This window comes from Myotis yumanensis, unplaced genomic scaffold (genome assembly GCF_028538775.1).
Source record: "Myotis yumanensis isolate MYYU_CA2020_CCGP unplaced genomic scaffold, mMyoYum1.0.hap1 SCAF_1, whole genome shotgun sequence".
Classification (NCBI taxonomy): Eukaryota; Metazoa; Chordata; class Mammalia; order Chiroptera; family Vespertilionidae; genus Myotis; species Myotis yumanensis.
The window spans coordinates 8758783-8779634 of NW_027223752.1; the positions used below are offsets into that span (position 1 = coordinate 8758783).

The 20852-nt window shown below is 55.7% G+C and overlaps 1 protein-coding gene across 4 annotated transcripts in view; it reads left to right on the forward strand.

Moving 5' to 3' along the window:
• Window positions 1–779: 779 nt before the first annotated feature.
• LOC139009234 (ankyrin repeat and SOCS box protein 2) overlaps window positions 780–20852 on the forward strand; it is a 35177-nt gene continuing 15104 nt past the window's right edge. Inside the window, exons 1-5 of one of the 4 annotated variants that reach the window (XM_070413385.1) lie at window positions 780–1110; window positions 9189–9466; window positions 16483–16575; window positions 19631–19797; window positions 20629–20784. In XM_070413385.1, coding sequence (XP_070269486.1) covers window positions 9261–9466; window positions 16483–16575; window positions 19631–19797; window positions 20629–20784 — 622 coding nt within the window. In that variant the 5' untranslated portion in view covers window positions 780–1110; window positions 9189–9260. Of the gene's footprint in view, window positions 1111–1157; window positions 1438–9188; window positions 9467–16482; window positions 16576–17577; window positions 17770–19630; window positions 19798–20628; window positions 20785–20852 lie in introns of those variants that run through there. The other 3 variants (XM_070413403.1, XM_070413394.1, XM_070413411.1) reach the window with 3 other exon arrangements.

The following is a 20852-nucleotide window of genomic DNA, read 5'->3' on the forward strand; positions in this document are numbered from 1 at the left end:
TTCCCCTGTCCTTTGTGGATCCAGCCTCATTGCACAGCAGCCAGTGGCTGCAACCCTGGCACCTGCAAATGTCAGCCTCCGCTGTTTGCTGCGCCCCGGCGAGTTCTGCAGAGGCCGTTTACACGGAACCCCTTCATCCTTGTCCCCCTCTCCCCGCTCTCTCATTCAGCCCATCTTCCTTCCTGCCTCCCTCCATTCCCCTTTTTCTCTCTAAGTAGCTCCCAGCCTCCCTTCTCTCTCTTCTCCACCCTCCCTGTCTCTCCTCCTTCCTTTTATTTTGCTTCCCTCCCTCTCTCCTTTCCCATTCGCCTCCCTCTCCCCCACTCTCCTTCTCCCCCTCTCTTTCTTTCAATTCATGCTTTTTCTTATTCCTTTTTCTCTTTCTTTTACTTTATTTTTTCTCCCCCCCTTTCATATCTTAAATGGTCACAATTTCTCTCTGCCTTGGTCTTCATGTTTTTTTATAATTTTCTTTCCTTCTCTACATTCATTCCTTACCCTCTCTCATTTCCACCCTCTTCCCTTTCCTCTCTTCTATCATCTCTCTTCATGTTTCCTCTTTTTCTCCTTCCTCCTTCGTCTTCTCACCTCTCCCTCCCTGTCCCTCTCCCTTGCTCTTGTCTCTTTATCTCCCAGTTCTCTCTCCATTCTCTTTTCCTGCCTGTCCGTCTCTTACCCTCTGCTTCTCTCTCCCCTCTCGCTCCCTCCGGGGTAGTTCCAGAAACATACCCATATATGGCCTCCATGCCAAGGATCACAAATGATGACGTCACGTGAGGGCCAACGCTCGGAGATGCGCTCCCAAGCAAAGCCCGCAGCTGATGCGCCCTGGAGGAGCTGAAGGCAGGACCACAGCCTCCGCCGTGCAATCTCCAAACAGGAAATCTGAGCTCCATAACATCTTATAGTTTGGCTTGCATCACTGGTCATGCGGTGGGCCCGAAATAAACTCCCTGCTTCAAAGGACAGCGTTTCAGAGCGGCCAGGCGGAGCAGCCAGACGCTCAGGGCCAGGGCAGAAGGAACACGCAGGGAGCATGTGCTGAACTCAGACACTCTCAGGAAAATCCTTGCATCCCCCCTGAACGGCCCCTGAGGCAGAGCCTAGCAGGTAATGCGTGCTTTCCACGCTCCAATGCAGACCGCGAGCGAGGGTGTTTGGCTGGCCACGCTGCTTTCTTGCGTCTCCCTCTTCTCTCTCCTGCTTTCTTGGGTGATGGAGCATGCCGGTGACTTTCATTTCAGATCTGGGGGACGGAGGAGCAGCCGTCTGCATGTACTCATCCATCCTTGTGAGGACTCTCGCTCAGAATGCCCGTCTGCGGTGCACTTCTAAAAATGGAAATGCAAAAGGAGTTATCAATGATGCTATTGTTGCTTCGCAGGCCTTGGGCAATGTGTGTCAGACAAATGACTCTCAGAAGTGCTTTTATTTCGGGTGAATAGATATGTTCATGCATGGGGGCATCAATTTCATGGAGTGTCTATGTGTGCCCGGTATTGTGGGGCAATAGCAGCCAGGGTGCCAGGATGCTGGGCCTGCAATGGCCTGGGGTTTAGGAGAGGAAATAGAATTTGGAAACAAAAACTAGGGCTCAAGATAAAGAATGAGAAATATTATGTGGGAATGCAGAGACGCAGGAATTCTGTGCGCGCGTGTGTGTATGTGTGTGTGTGTATGTGTGTGTGTGTGCATGTGAGCATGTGTGTGTGTGTGTGTGTGTGTATACGTGTGAGCGTGTGTGTGAGCATGAGGACACATGCAACGAGGACGTGGTCTTTGAAAGGACGGTCGGGATGGCATCAGACAGAGGGGTGGAGAGAGGGACTGCAGGTGGAGGGACCGCTTGGCAAAGGCAGACAAGTCAAGGTGGGTCTGGGCTCTGTGGACTGTGCAGTGTGGCTACGGCAAAGGGCCGTGGAGGTCAGAAGTCGAGGTGAGGCTGGCGGGGGGGGGGGGGGTGGGGGGGGCTGGAGGCAGATGCAGATCCCACCAGGTCAGTCAAGAAGATGGAACAGCCCAGCCGGTGTGGCTCAGTGGTTGAGTGTCGACCCATGAACCACTCACCGGTTCAGTTTCCAGTCAGGGCACATGCCCAGGTTGCGGGCTGGATCCCCAGTGGAAGGCATACAGGAGGCAGCCGACCAATGGTGTTTCTGTCATTGATGTTTCTATCTCTCCCTTCCTCCAAAAATCAATAAAAACATATTTTAAAAAAGAAGATGGAACACATTCTAATTGTTTCCAAGCAGAGGAGGAGCAGGCAGGATCTGACTTCAGAAAGTCAAGGGAATGGACTGGAATGAGGAGGCAGGGAGGGGCGACTGAGGGTGGACAGGTAGATGATGGAGACCTGAGGCTGGGTAGGGGCCGAGCCCCTCCCTTCCCCCCTGCAGGGGCAGAGAGTAGCTCAATGAAGGGAAAGCTCAGCTCATGCATGAGGTTGGGACCGGAGGAGTTCACAGGGCTTCCGGCAGAGCCAGCTGGGCCAGCACACCGGCCACAGCCCTGACCTTTGCCATTAGCGGCCTGGGCAGAGCGCAGCGAGGCTGCCAGGGGCAGATGCGCCAATCACTTCCAAAACAGTCGATGGGTCCCGACAGCTGGTGGCAGGCCTGTTTACAGCACCCCCTCCTTGAGGAGCTGGCAGAGGCCTCCACCTGGCACCACTCTAGTTTGCATCATCCATTCTTGCACAAACAGAATTTGATTCCCAGCGTCAACACCTCCGAGCTGTCTGGCTTTATGCAAGACCCTTAACCTCTCGGAACCTCAGTTTCCACATCTGGAAAATGGGAGTGACAATCACCTCTGACTCATGGTGCCATGAGTGCCTCGTGGGGAGGAGGTCTCCTCTTCCTCCTCCCTCCATATGAGCCACCCCTGGAGACCTCACAGTGGATAAAACACAATGAACTCCCGTGAGCACTCGCCGGGCACTTGCTGTGAGCCAGGCACTGAGCCCAGTGCTTGTGGCCATTTTTCTCATTGACTCTTCTCAAGGGCATTATGAGTGAGAGGTGATTGTCACTCCCATTTTCCAGATGTGGAAACTGAGGTTCCGAGAGGTTAAGGGTCTTGCATAAAGCCAGACAGCTAGGAGGTGTTGACGCTGGGAATCAAATCCTGGCCTCTTGGTCTATGAGCCTCCAGTGCCCACCTTCAACGCTACGGCCTCCTGCAGCTGCCCGGGGGACTGACACAGCAGTAAGGGGACCCGTCCCTGGCACAGGCAGGGGTCATCAGATGCCTGTATATCAAGGACAGGCCAGACTCAAGAGAGCCCTTCCCAAAGGAGGCACAGAAATCTCCTTTCACTGCCGAGCTGCAGGGGGCAGGCTGCCTGGAGGAGGCAGCTGTCACAGGACAGGTTTGTACTGTGACTTTTCATCCTTAGCACCTGCTCTTGGACTAATGCCCAGGAACATAATGAAGTTGTGAAGAGCCTTGTGGTTGAGGGGAATGTTTGGGGGGTTGGTGGTGGTGACGTGAAAGTGAAGTGGCTCCTTACCTGCCTGCACTTTCTAAAGAAGAGGACACGAAAGAGAAGGGAAGCAGAGAGAGGAGAAGGAAAAGATCTAAATAAAGGCAGGAAGGGGGTGGGGACAGAAAGGAGAAAGATCTCAGATGACTTTGCTGTGATCTCCATTAAAAGATTTGCAGCCGGCCCTTCGGTTGGGCCCCAGGGTAGGGAGTGGGGAGGGGGCTTGGGGGGCACCCCTACCTGCCCGCCCCCCTGAGCCTTCCCACTCTGCCTGCAGTCTGGGATTGGAGCTTCCAGAACCGTCTGCTGCCCAGGGGCCTAGGTGAGGGGCCATGTTCTCCTGGTGCCCAGAACAGGGCTGGGCAAGCTGCCCTTGGGCTGTGGAGGGGCGGGGGCAGAGCTGTTGGAAGCTCAGGCTGGACTGGCAAGCCCCGCCCCGCCTCACTCCCATCCGGGCCGTTGGCACAGATGGCAGAGCCTGGCGTCCCCTGAGCCCTGGGCAGAAGCTGGGCCAGGGGCCTGCAATCCTGTGTGCAGACCTGCATGTGGCCGGACCCCATTGATGGGCCTGGTGCCCCAGGAGGACAGGAGGTGGGCCAGGGGAGGCGCGGGAGGGGCAGCTGTGCTGGGCCAGACCCTGCAGGGCCAGGAGGGGAGAGAAGTGTCCTCCGCTTGGGAAGCGAAGGCGAAGGTGACTCAGGGACCTGGAGAGTCAACAGCTTGGGTCCCAAAGAAATAAAATGGAAAGCTGACATTCTTTGAGGCTTTTCATAGCTGGTACTCATGGCACCTCCATTTCAGATGGAGTCTTAGATCGATGCCACCCTCCCCACCCCCCAATGGGCACAGAGTGTCTGGGGGCATGGGAGTGGGAGCTGAGCCAGCTTTGACAGGTTGAAATCACTGGCCATCACCTCCCACCTGGTGACCTTGGGCAGGTCATGCCCCTTCTCTGGGCCTCAGCTTCCCGCCCCCGCCCCCAGCCTCCAGGGAGAAGAGCCTGTGTGTGGGGTCAGCTGAGGCCTGCAGCCCTGAGCAGATTCCCTGGTAACATCAGCAACCCTGGCCCAAGCCCGGAGGCCTAAGGTCCTGGCGCCCGGGGAGCCAGAGCTTTAACCAGCATCAAAGTCTGGGATTAGTGATGCTGGGAGGAGCTCTTAGCATCTTTAGAGCCTGGACAATAGGCTTAAACTCCCAGCAGCTGCAAAGCCCTGGACACCAGCAGCGAGGCCTGCCAGCACCGCCCCTGGCAAAGGCCCACCTGCGGCTTTGACCGGCCCCTGTGTGTGGGTCAAACGAGGTGGCCTGGATTCCACTCTCCCAAGGCCGGCTCATCCCTTAGCCAGGGCAGAAACTTCCAGAGTAACTAACCCCTGGCCACTGCCCAATTCTCATTGTCAGAGGGTCCGATGAAAAGAGGGGCAGGCAGGCCTGACTCCGTCCACGCTGCCCCTCACAGTCTGGGCCTCAGTCTCCCCATCTGGCCAATGGGAAGAATCTTACCCCCATGCCCACCCCAGGGAACCGAGAAGGTCAAGTGGTGCATTTCATGAACGTGGCCAGAAACAGTGCAGGGACCCACACGCACCTGCTGTATTTGTGGTTTGGGTTTGAAAGCAATGGGACCAGGAAGGGGAGAGAGCTCGTGAATGGTTACTCCCAGGAGCCCTCCAGCTAGAAGTGCTTCCTCAGAGTTCGCAGGACCCTTCTGGAGAGGGGAGGCGCAGCAGATCAGAAAGATAAGCTTCGTTATAAACTCACTGGGCATTTCCAGGGATAGGGCTGAGGACCCTGGGGGGCCAAGGAACCGCCCAGGCCAGTGCCCACTTCCTCACGTACCCCAGGCGAGCCCAAGCTGCCAGTTAGGACTGCCTTTGAGTAAGGGCCGTGTGATGGTTGGAAGACCTTGAAACTTTGGGGAGAGGCAGATAGATAGATAGATGGATGGATGATAGATAATTTTATATAAACTGCGCTTCAGAAGTTTCCCGACTCTGTAGGGAGACAGGCCCATAGCAGGCAGTTAGAGCAGCAGAATGTGAGTGGTGCCCCTGGGGCATCTCAGGATGCCTCAGCCATCAAATCAGGAGGGCTTCCTGGTGGAGGAGACGCATGAACTGCATCTGGAAGGATGACTGGCCAGGTGACAAGGCAGAGAAGGAAAGGAAAGGGAAGGGAAGGGAAGGGAAGGACAGGGAAGGGAAGGAAAGGGAGATGAGCAGTGATATTGGCTCCATCTATAAACAGCCTAAGGATGGGAAGGGTGGCTTAGATCAGCCTGTGTGCCGTCGACTTGCAGGAGTGACCCAGACTCACACTCCTGACCCAAGTGCCTGGCTGAGGGGGAGCTCGGGTCCTGGAGGATGGCTGCCAGTCCCTTCTTGCCCCCGCCCTCCCAGCCATGTTCCATACCTCCCCCAATTTTTTTATAAGACACTCAGGGAGCCACTCTTCCCATTGCAACCCTCAAACCGTCACAGAGTCCCACCTCCCCTGGTGCCAGGCCCCACTACCAGTTCCCTGGCTGTCAGCGAGCCTGGATTTGTGGGGAGGGGAAGGAACTGGGGGCAGGAAGGACCACTTTTTCAAACGCTGTTATTGAATCTTCACCACAGCTCTGCAGGGCCCATGTTTCTATGCCCATTTCACAGATGTAGAGACTGAGGCCCGGCATAAAAGAGCACTGTTCTGAGTGCTTTCCGGCGTTAACTTGGGGAAGCCTGTCACAGCCACTGTTACCCCCATTTTGCAGAAGCCACCTGGGACAGGTGGGGCTCTCCTGAAGCCGTTGTTTGGGATTCTCTGAAGGAGGCAAAAGAGGTGGCCCCAGTTTTGCTTGCTGCAAGCTGGCTGTGGACTGGCCACCCTTGAGCACCGCTCCCTCTGCAGGCCTTAAAGGGGCAAAGCCCACTGCACTCCCGCTTTCCCTGGGAAAGGCTATTTTTTGTTCCAACTGGCTGTCCAGGGGGTCCCTTGAGACGGCTGGCCTCTCTCCAGGACGCAGGCCTGGAACTTGGCCCAGCCCCAGGCAGAGGCCCCAGAAATCAAGCTGAGCAGCGTGCAGACGAGGGGAAACTGAGGCCACAAGAGGAGGCAGGCAGGACCTCTGACCCAGCCCCACCCTCACCCCGCCATGACATAGGTACTCTCATTGTGCCCATTGTACAGACGGAGAAACTAAGGTTCTAAGATGTCACAGGGCTAATCGACGGTAAGGCTGTGATTCGAACCCGGCCACGCTGACCCCACAGGCGACTTCAGAACTGCCCGCCCTGCTCTCGGGTGAGGCCCCATCCCTGGCAGACATCCCAGCCTGCAATTGCATAGGCCCGGTGACGGGGAGTCCCCTCCTGAAGGGCCCGGCACCACGTGAGGCCCAGCACTCAGCCTGAGCACACGGAGCCCTCCTGATTCTCCCACAAACCCTATAACAACAGCATTTACTAGTGTCTCCATTCTGTGCATCAGGATTCTGTAGGTGAGGAACTTACCCAAGGATCCTCCCAAACGGAGGATCTGAGAGGAAAGCAAGCGCTGGCCAAGCCCTCCGAGGGGTGGGGGAGTTCGCCTCTCAAAGGCAGAGCCCTCGCCCTCACGCCCCTTCAAGGGCGGCCCCACCTCGTCCATCTGTATGGGCACAGGTGTAGGCCAGATGGTCGGCTGGATGAGGTGGCAACATTGCCTCCGCCTGCTCAGATCCCATGTGTGTGTCCTCCCCTTCCCTCCCCTTCCCTGAACCTTAATTGCCTCATCTGTAAAATGGGAGCATCAAGTCTCCTGGAAGGAGTGGAGGTGTTGCAGAACTAGTCCCAGTTAATTCAACAAAAAGCACTCTTTCCTTCTAGGGCTGCTGTCGGGGCAATGCCATGAAATAATTGACAAATGGAAAAGATCTGAATACCTTCCGAGACACGGGGTAGGGTCTGGCAAGTCTGGAATTGTCTGCAGGGGATTGGCTGCTCCAGGTGACCATCACCTGCTGCCTTCACCTCCCCGAGCAGTGGTTCTCAACCTTGGCTGCACATTAGAATCACCTGGGAGTCTTTTTAAAATCCTGATTTCTGGGCCCCATCCTCTGGAAATTGTTTCTTTGTTCCTAATGTTATGGCTCACCCCCATAACAAAGAAACAGAATTTCCAGAGGATGAGGCCCAGAAATCAGGATTTTATAAAGAGTCCCAGGTGATTCTAATGTGCAGCCAAGGTTGAGAACCACTGTCCCAGAGCATCTGGTGAGGGAAAGGCACACAGCTGAGTGCTGTCCATATGCCTATGATCAGCCCAAATCGGCCAACGACCGCCTTGGGGTGAGGGCCTGGAGGGTCCCCATCAAATGCTTGCTTTCACCCAGAGCCACAAGAAGGCTGCAAACAAAGCACCCCCACTAATCATTCATTCTCATCTGCACACAGGCTGATCTAAGCCGCCCAGGCTGGGCTACTCAGCTTCAGGTGCAGGCCCTGCCGCTCAGCTCACTCCGGGCTCCTCTGTGCAGGCTGGGCTCAGGCTGCCCCAGGTGTGTTCACTCCGGGGCCCAGCGCAGGGCAGTGCCTCCAGGGGGAGCTCTTCTCCCGGCGATGGCAGAAGAGCAGGCTCCACAGCACAAGTGGCTGCTTTATCACGTCCACCAGCATCCACTGGCCAGAGCCAGTTCATGGCCAAGCCCAGTCTCGATGGGGAGAGGAGAGGGGATACTCTGCCTCCAGGGAGAGGGGCGAGCATTTGCCAAGCAAACCAAATTATAGCACGAGTATTTTGGATAGTTTTAAAAAGACCTCATGTGATTCTAATGTTCAGCCAGGGCTCAGAACCACTGACCTACGGTCACGCTGCTTGTCAGCCAGTCAAAACGAAAATCAGGCTTAATTAATTTTACTTTATTTCCTAAAAGCAGTTTGACTCAACCAGTGTTCCTTTTTCCTTGAGGCATGTGTGGGTTTGTTTGTGTGTTGTTGTTTTGAAAGAGAGTCCCTGGAATTAACATGACAATTTTTTTTAAACAATTGATTTTAATTAGCTCACGAGGTTTTAAGTAACAGGCCTATGTAGGAGCCCTAGCACGCAGTGCCGAGAAATGGAACAATGCTGGGAGAAGATGTTGTTGGGTAATTGGAAGGAAGGAATGTGAGCGCTGTTGTGAACACTCCGTGAGGACAGGGATTTTTGCTGGTTGGCATCATTGTTGTAGCACCAATGCTTAGACGAGTGCCTGACACAGAGTCAGTGCTCAATAAGTAATCCCTCATTAATGGTGCGTGCATTCACAGCGAGAGGCTGTCTGGAATGGAAGACTGAATGGTGGGTGAGTGGATGGTTGGTGAGATAGATGTATAATTGGATGGATGGGAGGAGGGATGGAAAATGGATGGGTAGGTGGACAGACAGAATGATCAGAGGGTGGATAATGGAGGGATGGGTGGGTGTTGGATGACTGGATGGATAGGCAGATGAGTATGTGGATAGGAGCATAAATGGTTGGGTGGCTAGATGGATAAATGGATGGATTAAGTGGACAGATGGGAGGGTGGATGGATAAATGAGTGGTTGGATGGACAGATGGGTGCATGGGGGGATGCACACAAGGACAGATGGGTGGCTGGTTCATAGATTCGTGGATGCCAGAAGATAGCAGAGACTTCCCAGTGGGTAAACATAGATGTTTTGCAAAATTGTTAGCGACCAGGATGTTTTGGTCTCCTCTCAGGGTTTTCTGATTGGCTGTTTCCTCCTCCCCACCAAGTGTCTCCTCTGGAGACCGGGGTGAGAGGTGCAAGCGATGGCCACGGAGATCAGCGCTCCGGGCACACAGCGTGCCATTGGGAACGAGGAGTACAGCCTGTACAGCAGCCTGAGCGAGGAGGAGCTGGTCCAGATGGCCATTGAGCAGAGTCTGGCTGACAAGACCCGGGGCCCAACCACTACTGAGGCCTCCCTGTCCGCACGTGCCAACCGCCAGCCTGCCCATTTCTACCCATGGACCAGGTAAGCCCGGAGAGGTCACCTGGGCCGTTCATAAGGTGCCGATCCCAAGTGCTACTGATCCAAATCCAAAATGATTTACATTTATTAACTGAACTTCCTGAGCTCTGACAGCGCCAGGGGCTGGGTGAGGTGCTATATGCACTTTGCCTCATTTAACCCTCTTAGGAACCTTCTAGGAGGCTCTGTGCTAGATTCCCATTTTACAGATGAAGAAACCGAAGCTCAAGGCAGAGTAACTAGTCTCAGACCACACAGCGAGGAGATGGTGTTGCAGAGCCTGGGCTGTGGCCGGGCCTTGCACTGCTGACTGCATGTTTGAACGCAGTGGATGGATACCCTAGTCTGCCCAGAGCTCCCAACCCCATCTCTGCAGTCTCCCTGGGAAAATGTGTCTGAGAAGCAAATGATGTCTTCCCAGTAAGGTGATCCTGCCCCCTAGCTCTGGCACCTCTATCTTAGCATGACCCCATCCTCCCAGCAGCAGGACCGGCTAGCGCAGCACCATGCCACCCCAACAGAGGTTTGAGACAGGCCACAGTTGCAATTCCACATACACCATGTTTTTGTGGTTTTAAAATATATATATATTTTTTATTGATTTCAGAGAGGAAGGGAGAGGGAGAGAGAGATAGGAACATCAATGATGAGAGAGCATCATTGATCGGCTGCCTCCTGCACGCCCCACACTGGGTGCCCTGACCGGGAATTGAGCCGTGACCTCCTGGTTCATAGGTCGATGCTCAACCACTGAGCCACGCCAGCTGGACCCCACATGCACCATTTTGAATGTCCCAAGAGCCACATTACAAAGTAGAGAGAAACAGGTGAAATTAACTTATGCCTAAAATGTTATCATTTCCACGTCATCAATATAAAAAAAATCACAAAAAAAGATGTGTACATTCTTGTTTTCTCATATTAAGTCTTTGGAATCTGGTGTCTTTTGCACTCACCATGCATCTCGACTCAGACTCCCCACATGAGCAGTGGCGGCCGTAAGGACACCGTCGTGGTGGTGGTGGTGGTGGTGGTGGGGAACATGATTAAGCACTGGACCTTAGATGCTTTTAGAAAAGAAATACACACATTTAAAAGATGCCCTGCTCACCAGGAGTCCAAGTCGAGTGTGTGTTGGGAAGTGGGTGACGGGGATGGGAGTGGCTGCTGCAACTGTGTCATCTTGGGCCTGGGCCTCAGATCTCATTGTCTCCAGCAGCTAGCTGACTCCCTATGTGGCCCTGAGCAAGTCACCTCACCTTTCTGAAACACAGTCCCCTTTTCCAGTTATAATAGCAACAATAATAAACACACTTTTCCCGTGTCCAGCCCCAGCTGATAGGGAGGAAGGTAGGTGATGGTGCGACGTTGGCCCTGGCCCAGGCTGGACCATCTCTGCGAGGCAGGCTGGCCAAAGGCCCGGGAGGCCTATCACCAGGGAGTCCCTCCTAAAGGGGAAGGCAGGCAGCCTCCTTGGGCAGCTGGGAGGCTCCAGGTTATGGAGCTGCCCCTGAGGACATGCCATCTGGGGACTCAACCTGAGAAACAGAAGCCCAGAGCCAAGGACTCATGGTGACCTGTGCTCCAGGCTGCTCTGGTTTCTGTCCCGGCCAGTTCGTTCAGCGTAAGCCAGACCACAGCTTCCTCTTTCTCAGGAGGGATCAGAGAGCAGAGCAGCCTCCCTCCCACGGAGCCTTCAGCACAAGCCAGCATCCCGGGCCTCGCAGCCTTCTCCCAGCGCGGGAGCCCCACCCGGGAGTCCTGCGCCCAGACTCTGGCCTCCTCCTTCCTCTAGTGGAGAAGGAAGTAGAGACACACCATGAGGCCAGTGTAAACACTTACTCAGCCTCCTGAGAAAAAAAAAACACTCAGAGAGAAGTAAAATGACTTATCCAAAGTCATGTGACCCTCACTGTCGATCCAGGTACAGGTAATGTAGGGGAGAAGAATTCAGCCCTGCATCTTGTCACTCTCCCCCCACAAAAAATTTTTTTTAATTGAAATTATTGGGGTGACATTAGTTAATAAAATTGTGTGCGTTTCAGGTGTATAATTCTGTAATACATCATCCTTATATTGTATCATGTGTTCACCACCCCGATTCAAGTGTGTTTCCATCACCATTTATGCCCCTTTGCCCTCCCTACCTCCCTCCGCCCCCTTGCCCTCTGGTAATCACCGTACTGTGGTCTGTGTCTGAGTTTTTTCTTTGCTAATCATCTTCCTTGGCCCTCCGAGGGCTCCCTGAAAGGCGGGTCTGACTTCCCATCCCATGGAGGAGAAGTAGGGTTCGTGCACTGCTGGCCAGAGAGGAACAGAACAGGGGGCGCCCCCAAGGTTACTAGGGTGGACCAGCCAGAGTGGGACCAGGAAGCTGGGTCTTCAGTCTTTGAACTTCTGCATTTTATTTAAGGTTGCATTTCTGAGAAGACAAACAAGGAAAGCATGAAGCAGGAACTTGCTTGGGCTGATGTGTACGCACTGTGAACAACTCGAATCAGTCCATCCACACTCACGGTGCACTTCTGAGGTGCCAGCTTCCTGGCACCTGGATGTGGATCAGGCCTGGTCCCTGCCCTGTCCAAGCTTGAAGTCTAATGCGTATAAAAGGCACAGAAGTACCTAATGACCCAACAGGAAAGGTGTAGCAAAGTGGCTTGTCTCGGTTTCCGAGGGACACAGAAAGGGTCTTTTCACTTAGTCAAGGAGGTGGGCTTTGCAGGATGAATAGGAGTTCACCAAGCAGGGTAGAGGAAGCAGACTTCTTTGAGCCTCAGTTTCCTCATCTGCAAAAGGGGGCTAATTGCATCTCCTTCACAAAGTGGACTCGAGGATGAAATGAGATGCTTTGGGCCATGTACCTAGCACAAGGCTTGGCATATAGCAAGCGCTCAACCAATCTCAGCTATGTGTGTGTGGGAAGGCAGACATGGCAGCTGGAATTCCTGTTCTCTATGATTCCTCTCTGGCCAGCCCAGAAAGGATGGCATGGTCAATGAGTGAGGGAGAAACAGAATTCTCACGGGAGGTAGGCTGATCCCAAAGACCTGTGGGAATGGTGGTGGCAATGCCGTGTGAGTCCCTCCTCTCTGTACCCGAGAGGGCAGGGCTGGGTCTCCAGGAATCTGAGGTGTTGGCATGCAGCCACCCAACACTGCGATTACCGTATGGGGTAGTACCCCTCCAAAGGCTTCGGTTTGTTTTGGTTCATTCATTTAAGTTTATCAAGTGCCTACTGTGTGCTAGGCGCTGTACTCATGACACCTGTGCTTGACATAGGATGGGTATGAGGACCAGATGAGAGTACAGATATAGGGTCTGGGCACAGTGGTGGGCAAGGGCAGACTCTTGAATTTGTGAGCTTCCTCCCTTTAAGATGCCTGCATGCCTCCTGCGTTCAGCCAGGTCCTGCCCAAGGTCACCCCTCTCCTGGGGCAGCTAGGCTTCTCATTCACCGAGAAGCCAGTGGGCATCACAGTGTGGGGCCTGTAGGAGGCAGCCGATCAATGGTTCTCTCTCTCATCAAGGCATCACAGTTCCTCCCCAAGGCGGAAGCCAGGACGGGGCAGTGGGGAGCTGGTGATGGTGCTGCACTCCTGACCCCCGCGCTGCCCGCCCACGCGAAGGACAGGCCCCTACCTGGGCCTCTTCTAGGGCATGACCTGCGCCCACATCCCGCCAGGTTCCTCTCACGTCCGATGAGTCAGCCCGTGGTTTTCCCCTGCGCTGGGCCTGGGAAGGAAGTGGGGCTACAGCCTCAGCAGAGAGAGCACGAACCCAGTCAGGGCCCGGCTCCCCCTCCAGCCGAGTTGAGACTCAGTAGCTCAGAGCACTCGCCCTGCCTGCCCCTAACACCCAGCGAACCACAATGTCAGGGCTCCCAGCACAAGTCCTCCTGCCCCCTTTTCAGCTCCTCCCCTGCGGCTCTGTGGTTGTGTATGCGTGTCCTTGTCTCACGTCCCGCTGGCCCCCGAACATCCTGAGGATCAACGAAAAGAAGAGCCCTGGCCCAGCTGGTGTGGCTCAGTGGTTGAGCCCGGAGGTCACTGTTCGATTCCCGGTCAGGGCACATGCCCGGGTTGCAGGCTCGATCCCCAGTGTGGGGGGCGTGCAGGAGGCAGCCAATCAATGGTTCTCTCTCATCATTGATGTTTCTATCTCTCTCTCCCTCTTCCTTCCTCTCTGATGTCAATACAAACATACATTAAAAAAAGAAGCGCCATATTGGTCTGCATCCCAGGTGCTGGTACAGGGCGTGAGCGAGCAGGAACTGAGAGGTTCTTGCTGAACTAATTCCGTTTGCCCGTTTCCTCCTCTGTGAAGTGAGAGCACTACACCCCCGGCCTCCATCCTGGTGGCGGGAGCGTGGCCATGAGGCACAATCCCAGGGGCTGTCAGCACGCCGACTCACTGCCGCCCACTGGCCGCACAGTCTCACGGTTGCTGGCGCTGTTATTATGCCACCAGAGAGAGGGTCTCGTCCTGGGGTGGGGTCCGGGGCCTGACCGGTGCTTACCACCTTGCTGAACACGTTCCAGCTCTGGGAGGGAAAATGTTTGGTCTGTTCCCGCTGACCAGCCTGGGCTGGATCTTCACGCGGTGTTTTGTTCTTGCTTCACTGATGCTCGGATGCTCTGAACAGCAGAGGGAAATGCTAGACTTGGAGAACCTTGATGCGTTTCTGTCGTTAACAGCACAGGGTAACGTGCCTTGGAGCTTAGTAACCTGTGATAAAATTCAAATGATATTTACAAAATGGGAGACCACACGTGGGCCGATGTTGAGGGCGGCTGGGACCCCTGGATCCTGTGGAGACCGAAGCCTGCCCAGCGCTCTCCCCCTGCCAGGGCCAGGAGCAAGTGCAGATAATCGCGCTGAGCCCGGGGTTTCAGGGCCAGTGGGTTGGTCTCTCATCTGTTTGACACGCGGACTTTCCACACGAGTTCATTTCAGCAAAGACTCCACGGCTACGACAGCAGCGAGGAGCCCCTGGCCCAGTCCTACCTCCTCATTTTTTAAAAAATTGATTTCAGAGAGGAAGGGAGAGGAAGAGAGAGAAAGAAACATCAATGATGAGAAAGAATCATTGATGGGCTGCCTCCTGCACGCCCCACACTGGAAATCAAGCCCACAACCTGGGCATGTGTCCTGATCGGGAATCAAACCTTGACCTCTGGTTCATAGGCTGACGCTCAACCACTGAGCCAGGCCGGCTGGGTCCTACCTCCTCATTTTGCAAAGGAGGAAACTGAGGCACAAAGAGGGGCAGGGCCTTGTTCAAAGCTGCAGGGCCTGTCGGGCGGCCTTAGAGCTGGAGAGGACTCAGAGGCGGGGGAGGTGGTGTCAGCGCTCTGCTCCCTCAGCAGCTGCAGCTGTGTGTGTGTGTGGGGGGGGGGGGGTGGTAGGGGGGAGTGGGTAGCCCCCCACCTGGCAGAGTCCCAGTTTCCTCGTCTATAAAAGGCTGTGACATTGGCACCCACCCCCAGCGTTAACGAATGAGGAGTGGGTACCCAGGAGAAAGGAGGTGGTGACAAGTAGAAGGGAGGGAAGGAGGTGACGGTGGTATCAGGGATGAGGATGAGGAAGGGGTGACCTGGAGCCCCCTGAGATGGGCTGGAGCAGTGGAATCAGGGGTCCTTCTCTCTCTGCCCACTCACCCCTCCCACGGTGTCCTGGCCTCGCTGAGGTACTCACAGAGTCTGTAGAGCCTGGCTTGTCCTGGAAGTGTGGGTCCTACTCAGGGTCAAGTTTCTAGCACCTCCATGCCCCACAGGGTGCTGGTCACTGACAACAATGTCCTCCCCAATCCCATAGGGCACCCCCTAGAGGGGTGCCCCCGGTCCCAGGGCTGACCTGTTGGAAGGAGGGCCAGCATGGGCCACGTGTCCCATTCCCACCACAACCCCAGCCAACCCGATTCCTGGAGTGGCCACCGCACTTCCTTTCACCCCTCCCATCTTCAGAATAGCCAGGTGGGGTGGGGAAACTGAGGCTCCGAAAGGCAAAACAATGTTAAAATGAACGGTGGACACGACGGAGCACCCCTGTGCGTGGCCCTCTGCTAAGCACTTCCCACCGTCCACTCACGGAGACCCCAGCCCTGAGACTAAGGCCCGGCGAGGCTCACCCTGCCCGAGGTCACGTGGCCAGAAGGTGCCAGAGCCTGAGTTTGAACCCACATTGTTCCGACTCCACGCCCTGGCCCCTAGGACCTTCCTCCGCATCCTTTTGCTAAAACCTTTATTTATTTTAAAATATTTTTTATTGATTTCAGAGAGGTAGGGAGAGGGAGAGAGATATAGAAACATCAATGATGTGAGAGAATCATTGATCGGCTGCCAACTGGGGATCAAGCCCGCAACCCAGGCACACGCCCCGACTGGGAATCGAACCGTGACCTCCTGGTTCATAGGTCGATGCTCAACCACTGAGCCCCCCCCCTCCCCCCCCCCCAGCCGGGCTGCTGACACCTTTCTACTATATGTTCCCAACCCTGGGACGCAGGCCTCGCTAACGAGGAGCCAGCGAGGTGGGGTGGGGACAAAGACCAGCCTGGTTTCAGCTCCGCGCCCCTGCCCCTTCCCCCATGAAGCTCTTGTCCATCGCGGTGAGGACGGGGCCTGGCCAGCCCTGAGGCTGAGACCCTTTCATCCCGGGACCTGCCGCTGACAGTCTCACATCCTCCCGGGTGAAGAATGTCACCTTGTTTCATATCTGCCTCCTGTGTGGTTGGCTGGGGAAGGGGACCGCAGGAGTGGGGTGAGGTTAACCTCATTGTTGTCTTATATGGTCATTTAAATCTCCCAGGGCTTCCTCCAAGGGCCAAAAATAATCCGAGACACAGCAGCTGTGTCCAGCACAGAGCGGACCGGGCCATCTGCTTTGGTTCAGAGCCCTGCGTCTGTCTGTCAGTCTCTCCCCCTCAAGCTCCCTCTGTCCTCGGACCTGCCTCTGGCCATGACCTGCTTCTCATATGCAGAGTATTTTTCCCTCTTTCACTCCTGCCCTGCACCCTCCAGGTCCACGGCGCCTCCCGAGAGCAGCTCGGCCCACTTGGGCCTGTTCCAGGGGGTCATGCAGAAATACAACCGCAACAAGGCCTCCCAGCTGGCGTAAGTGACCCCGGGCCTGCCCCTGAGACCATCCAGGCTCCTCTCCCAACTGGGGATGGTGGGGAGAGGGGTGGGAAGCCTGCCCCCAGGCCCCAGGCGGGGGGGGGGCACTCTGGGGGAGACCTCCCAGGCACACCCCTCCCTAGGGTGTCCCCCTGAGACCCAGTGCTCTGCTGAGCTGGGCTTGGTGGTTACAGACTCGGCCCTCAAGCGATGGCCAGGCTGTGACTGATGGATGTGAATGAGCCCTGTGTGCTGGGGGGCTGTGGGCTCTGAATCTGGGGACCCAGCAGGAGAGCCGGCCCTAGAACCTCTGAAGCCCAGAGGGGTTCGGAGGAGCCGGAGCTGATAAGTCAGCCACACCCTCTGTCTCAGTTTCCCCCACCCCTTGTCATCCCTGCGGGGGGCAGGGTTTGTTTCGCTTTGTTGCCTTTATTTGTTAAGTGCCAGGCACTAAAATCCAGAAATAATCGAGTTACCGATTCGATTACCGGAGGATGTGTTAGCCCGGCACCAGGGTGCTGGGCTAGGTGTGTCCGTGGGAAATAGCTCTGTACCGTTTGCTTCTCTCTCCCCATATGGACCCCAGAAGCAGCTAAAAGCAAAAGAAGGGCCATCGCTGGCACCCTGTCCGCTTGCCCCGCTGTGCTGGGGAGAGGGGAGGAGGCCATGGCCGATGTGTCGCTCCTCCTCCCCAGCCCATTGTGAGCCCCGACTTCCGCGGTGCCGCAGGTGGGGTTTTGACTGTGGAGGAGACCCGGGTTCTGGTCTCAGCGCTGCTGCGGTTTCCTGTGACTGCCCGGGAGTCCCGGAGTCGCTGTGAGGTTAGAGGACAGAGCGGCCTCCACGGTCCTGTTCAGGTCCTTAGTTTCTGAGGGCCTGACACCCCAGCGGCCACTCCCACCCTCGGGGCGGGACTTTGGCTGGGCTCACAGAGAAGCCATCCTGGGCTCCAGGGGGAGGACACCAGGCTGGTGGCGCCCCGAGAGTGTTCTCACTATGCCGCCCCCCGCCCCCCCGCCCCGCCCAAGGCCACAAGAACAGCCGGCCGCCTCTTTCCACTTCAGCCGGGGCCCCCAGGAGACCTTCCAGGGAGACGGGACACATACCCCTCTGGGGCTGCTCTGGCCGCTCATCAGAGGAACTCGTCAGGGCGGCAGTGATGGCGTTGATGGGGATTCCAGGGCTTATCTGGTCAGTTACCCATCATCCTTGCTGGGTCTGTCACTTAACTGGCATCTAAGCTCCCAAGCTATTAATAACCGAGAGGCTGAGAGTCAGGGGGAAGTTCACTCAGGCTGGAGGAAGCAGTGGGAGGGTGGAGGGGCTGGCCTTGGAGACCCTGAGGGCCTATCGCAGCCTCGGACAGGGGTGGGGCCCTGTCACTTCTCCACCTGGGAAGTGGGGCCACGTCTGTAGAATGTTCTCCAGGAGGAGATCTGGGAGTCATAGGCATCATGGGTCTTCACTGACTCTCCAAGGATGGGGGGAGGGAGCTCTGAATGCATGTCTGATGAATGGATGAATGGATGAATGAATGAATGAATGAATGAAGTCACTTTAATGAGCCAAGCAAAGAAGTTATCATTTGTATTAGCTCTGGATTCTTTTTGACATTCAGAGTTTTAAATATATTGATTAATCAGATTGATTAATCCTTCTAGAACTTAAATCTTTCAGCTGCTAAAAGTTCTGGGGTGAGGATAAGGGTCAGGGGCAAGAAGAGGGTTGCTGAGAGCAGAGTCCCCCTCGTAGGGTCTGTGCCTTCGTCTCAGAGCTGCTCAAGGCGCAATCGGCCCCAGAGGTGAAGGTGCTGGGTCAGTGTGGGAGCCCTGCGCTCAGGGAAGGGGGTGAAGTGTCGCTAACACCGCCCGCAGGGTCAGTCTTCCATCCCTTTGGAGGCCGGCACTGTACACTCCAATCCTCTCAGTGGACGTGGTCTTGGTGTAACACCAGAGGCAGCCACTAACAGCCACAGGGACAGGGGGGGTCCCCTAATGCTCTTCCAGCCACCAATGAGCCTTGTCTAAAAGGGACCCCGTGTCCAGCTGTGGAAGTGGAGGAGCTTGCCATGTCTCAGCCGTTTCTAGCAGTCTCCCTACGTGGCGGGCGTTTGGAGATTAAAGCTGCGAAAACGCCCAGCATGCTCACAGGGGGAGTGAACTTGGCGAGGCTTGATCCGGACCCACGCCCACCTTTGTAGGCCAGTGTGTCCTCCAGATGCCCCAGGGAGGCCATTGCCACAAATGTTTTGAGCAAGATGTAAATAAAATTCCCCAAGAAACAAGCAAAACTCTGATTTAAAAAAAAAAAGGCTATCTTTTTGGAAACAGAAGGGATGAAGGTGTGAAATAATTGTTGGGGTTCCCAGGTTCTGAATTCTTCCTTTTTTTCCTTCTCTCTCTCCCTCCATCCCTCCTTCTTCCCTTCCTTCCTTCTTTCCTTCCTTCCTTCCTTCATTCCTTCCTTCCTTCCTTCCTTCCTTCCTTCTTCCTCTTTCTTTCATTCTTTTTTTCTTTCTTTCAGCACATATTTATTTAGCACCTATTATGGGCCAGCCACTGATTTGTCCCTGGGAATTAAATCATGAGAAATAAAGAAAGACACAGTTATCATCTTCTTGGAGCTCATAGTCCGGTGGGGGAGACACACAATGGTCAAACAATCATTCAAAAACATGTGAAGGCCAGTGGTTCTATGAGGGCTATGACTGGAGGCAGGGAGAGGCTGACCTGGCCAGGCAGGCCGAGGAAGCGGTGGTGGAGCTGAGGTCTGGAGGGGCCAAGGTCAGGGCCAAGGTCAGGGCCGAGGTCGGGGCCGAGCTCCCAGGGCATCCCTGTGGGTTAGGAAGGATTATTCTCCTTGTTGCCAAGGACGCTGGCTACAGAGGGTGGAGCACCTGTCCAGACCAGCAGGGACAAGCAGGGCAGATGACCTCACAGCTTGCACCGCTCCTGGCCACCAGCAGGCCCTGCTTTCCCCCTGGGAGAGAGGCCCCCTGGCCCAGCCTGTGCCCCCCTGTGTTCTGAGGAGGCCCCACCCCTCATTCTCACAGGCCCGTGGACCCGGTGCTAAAGGCCATCAAGGAAGACGATGAAGAGGCCTTGAAGGCCATGATGAAGGCAGGGAGGAACCTCGCCGAGGCCAACAAGGAGGGCTGGCTGCCGCTGCACGAGGCGGCGTACTACGGCCAGCTGAGCTGCCTGAAGGCCCTGCACCGAGGTGAGGCCGCCACGCTGGGTGCCGCCGGTCCTGGGAGTGGGGCTCAGGGCGAGGGCTCCTCCTCCGACAGCTCTGTGCTCTTTGCCCCACAGCCTGGGTGACAGGGCACGGCCAGGTTCACTCCTGAGTTAAAGTCTCCAAGTTGGGGGAGGGAAAATGACTTGTCCCCAAACGCAACGACCTCCTCTCACCCACCAACCTCTCCGGACCTCCCAGGACAGGAAAGCCTAATTCCTAGAAAAGGAAGGAGTCGGGGTTGGCTTTGGGGACAGCTACTGCCAGCTTGTTCTAGAATGTTCCAGAGGCTGATTTGGTGTGGAAAATACTGCAGCTGTGCCTGTGCCTTCCAAGGCCGTCCCCCACAGCTGTGGGACCCTGGGCGAATCGTGTCTCCTCTCTGAGCCTCGGCTCCCCCCCAAGCCAGATGTGGGTGGGGAACACCTCCTGCAGCACAGGCCCCAGACAGCCCACCGTACTCCAGGGCAGAAACAGCTGCATGAGACCGAGCTTCCAGCAGTGGCCCCTGGGACTGTAAGGGAAGGTCAGGGTCATTCGAGGAAGGAGGAGGTTCAACCAGGGAAGGCTTCCCAGAGGAGGTGTCATCTGAGCTGGATGCATATGACCAGGAAGCTGAAACAGCCCTGTGAAAACTACTGAATCCAGGGCCAAGATGACGAAGGCAAGCTGGGTGGTCAACTTAGGTAGATGCCACATAAGCCTGTCCTTGGAATTGGGAGGGAACTCTGACCACCTCTGTGCTGGGGTGGGGCGGGGGGCGGAGGGGAGAGGCAGGCATTTTCCTCTTGGATGAATGCAGTCTGTCTTCCCCAGCATACCCAGCAACAATCGACCAGCGCACCCTGCAGGAGGAAACAGCCCTTTACCTGGCAACGTGCAGGGGACACCTGGACTGCCTTCAATCCCTGCTGCAGGCGGGGGCCGAGCCTGACATCTCCAACAAGTCCCGAGAGACACCTCTCTACAAAGGTGAGCCCCCCTGGTGGGCTTCCCGGAGGAAGAGTCCAGAAATGAGGTGGGCGATTGGGAGCATTGCT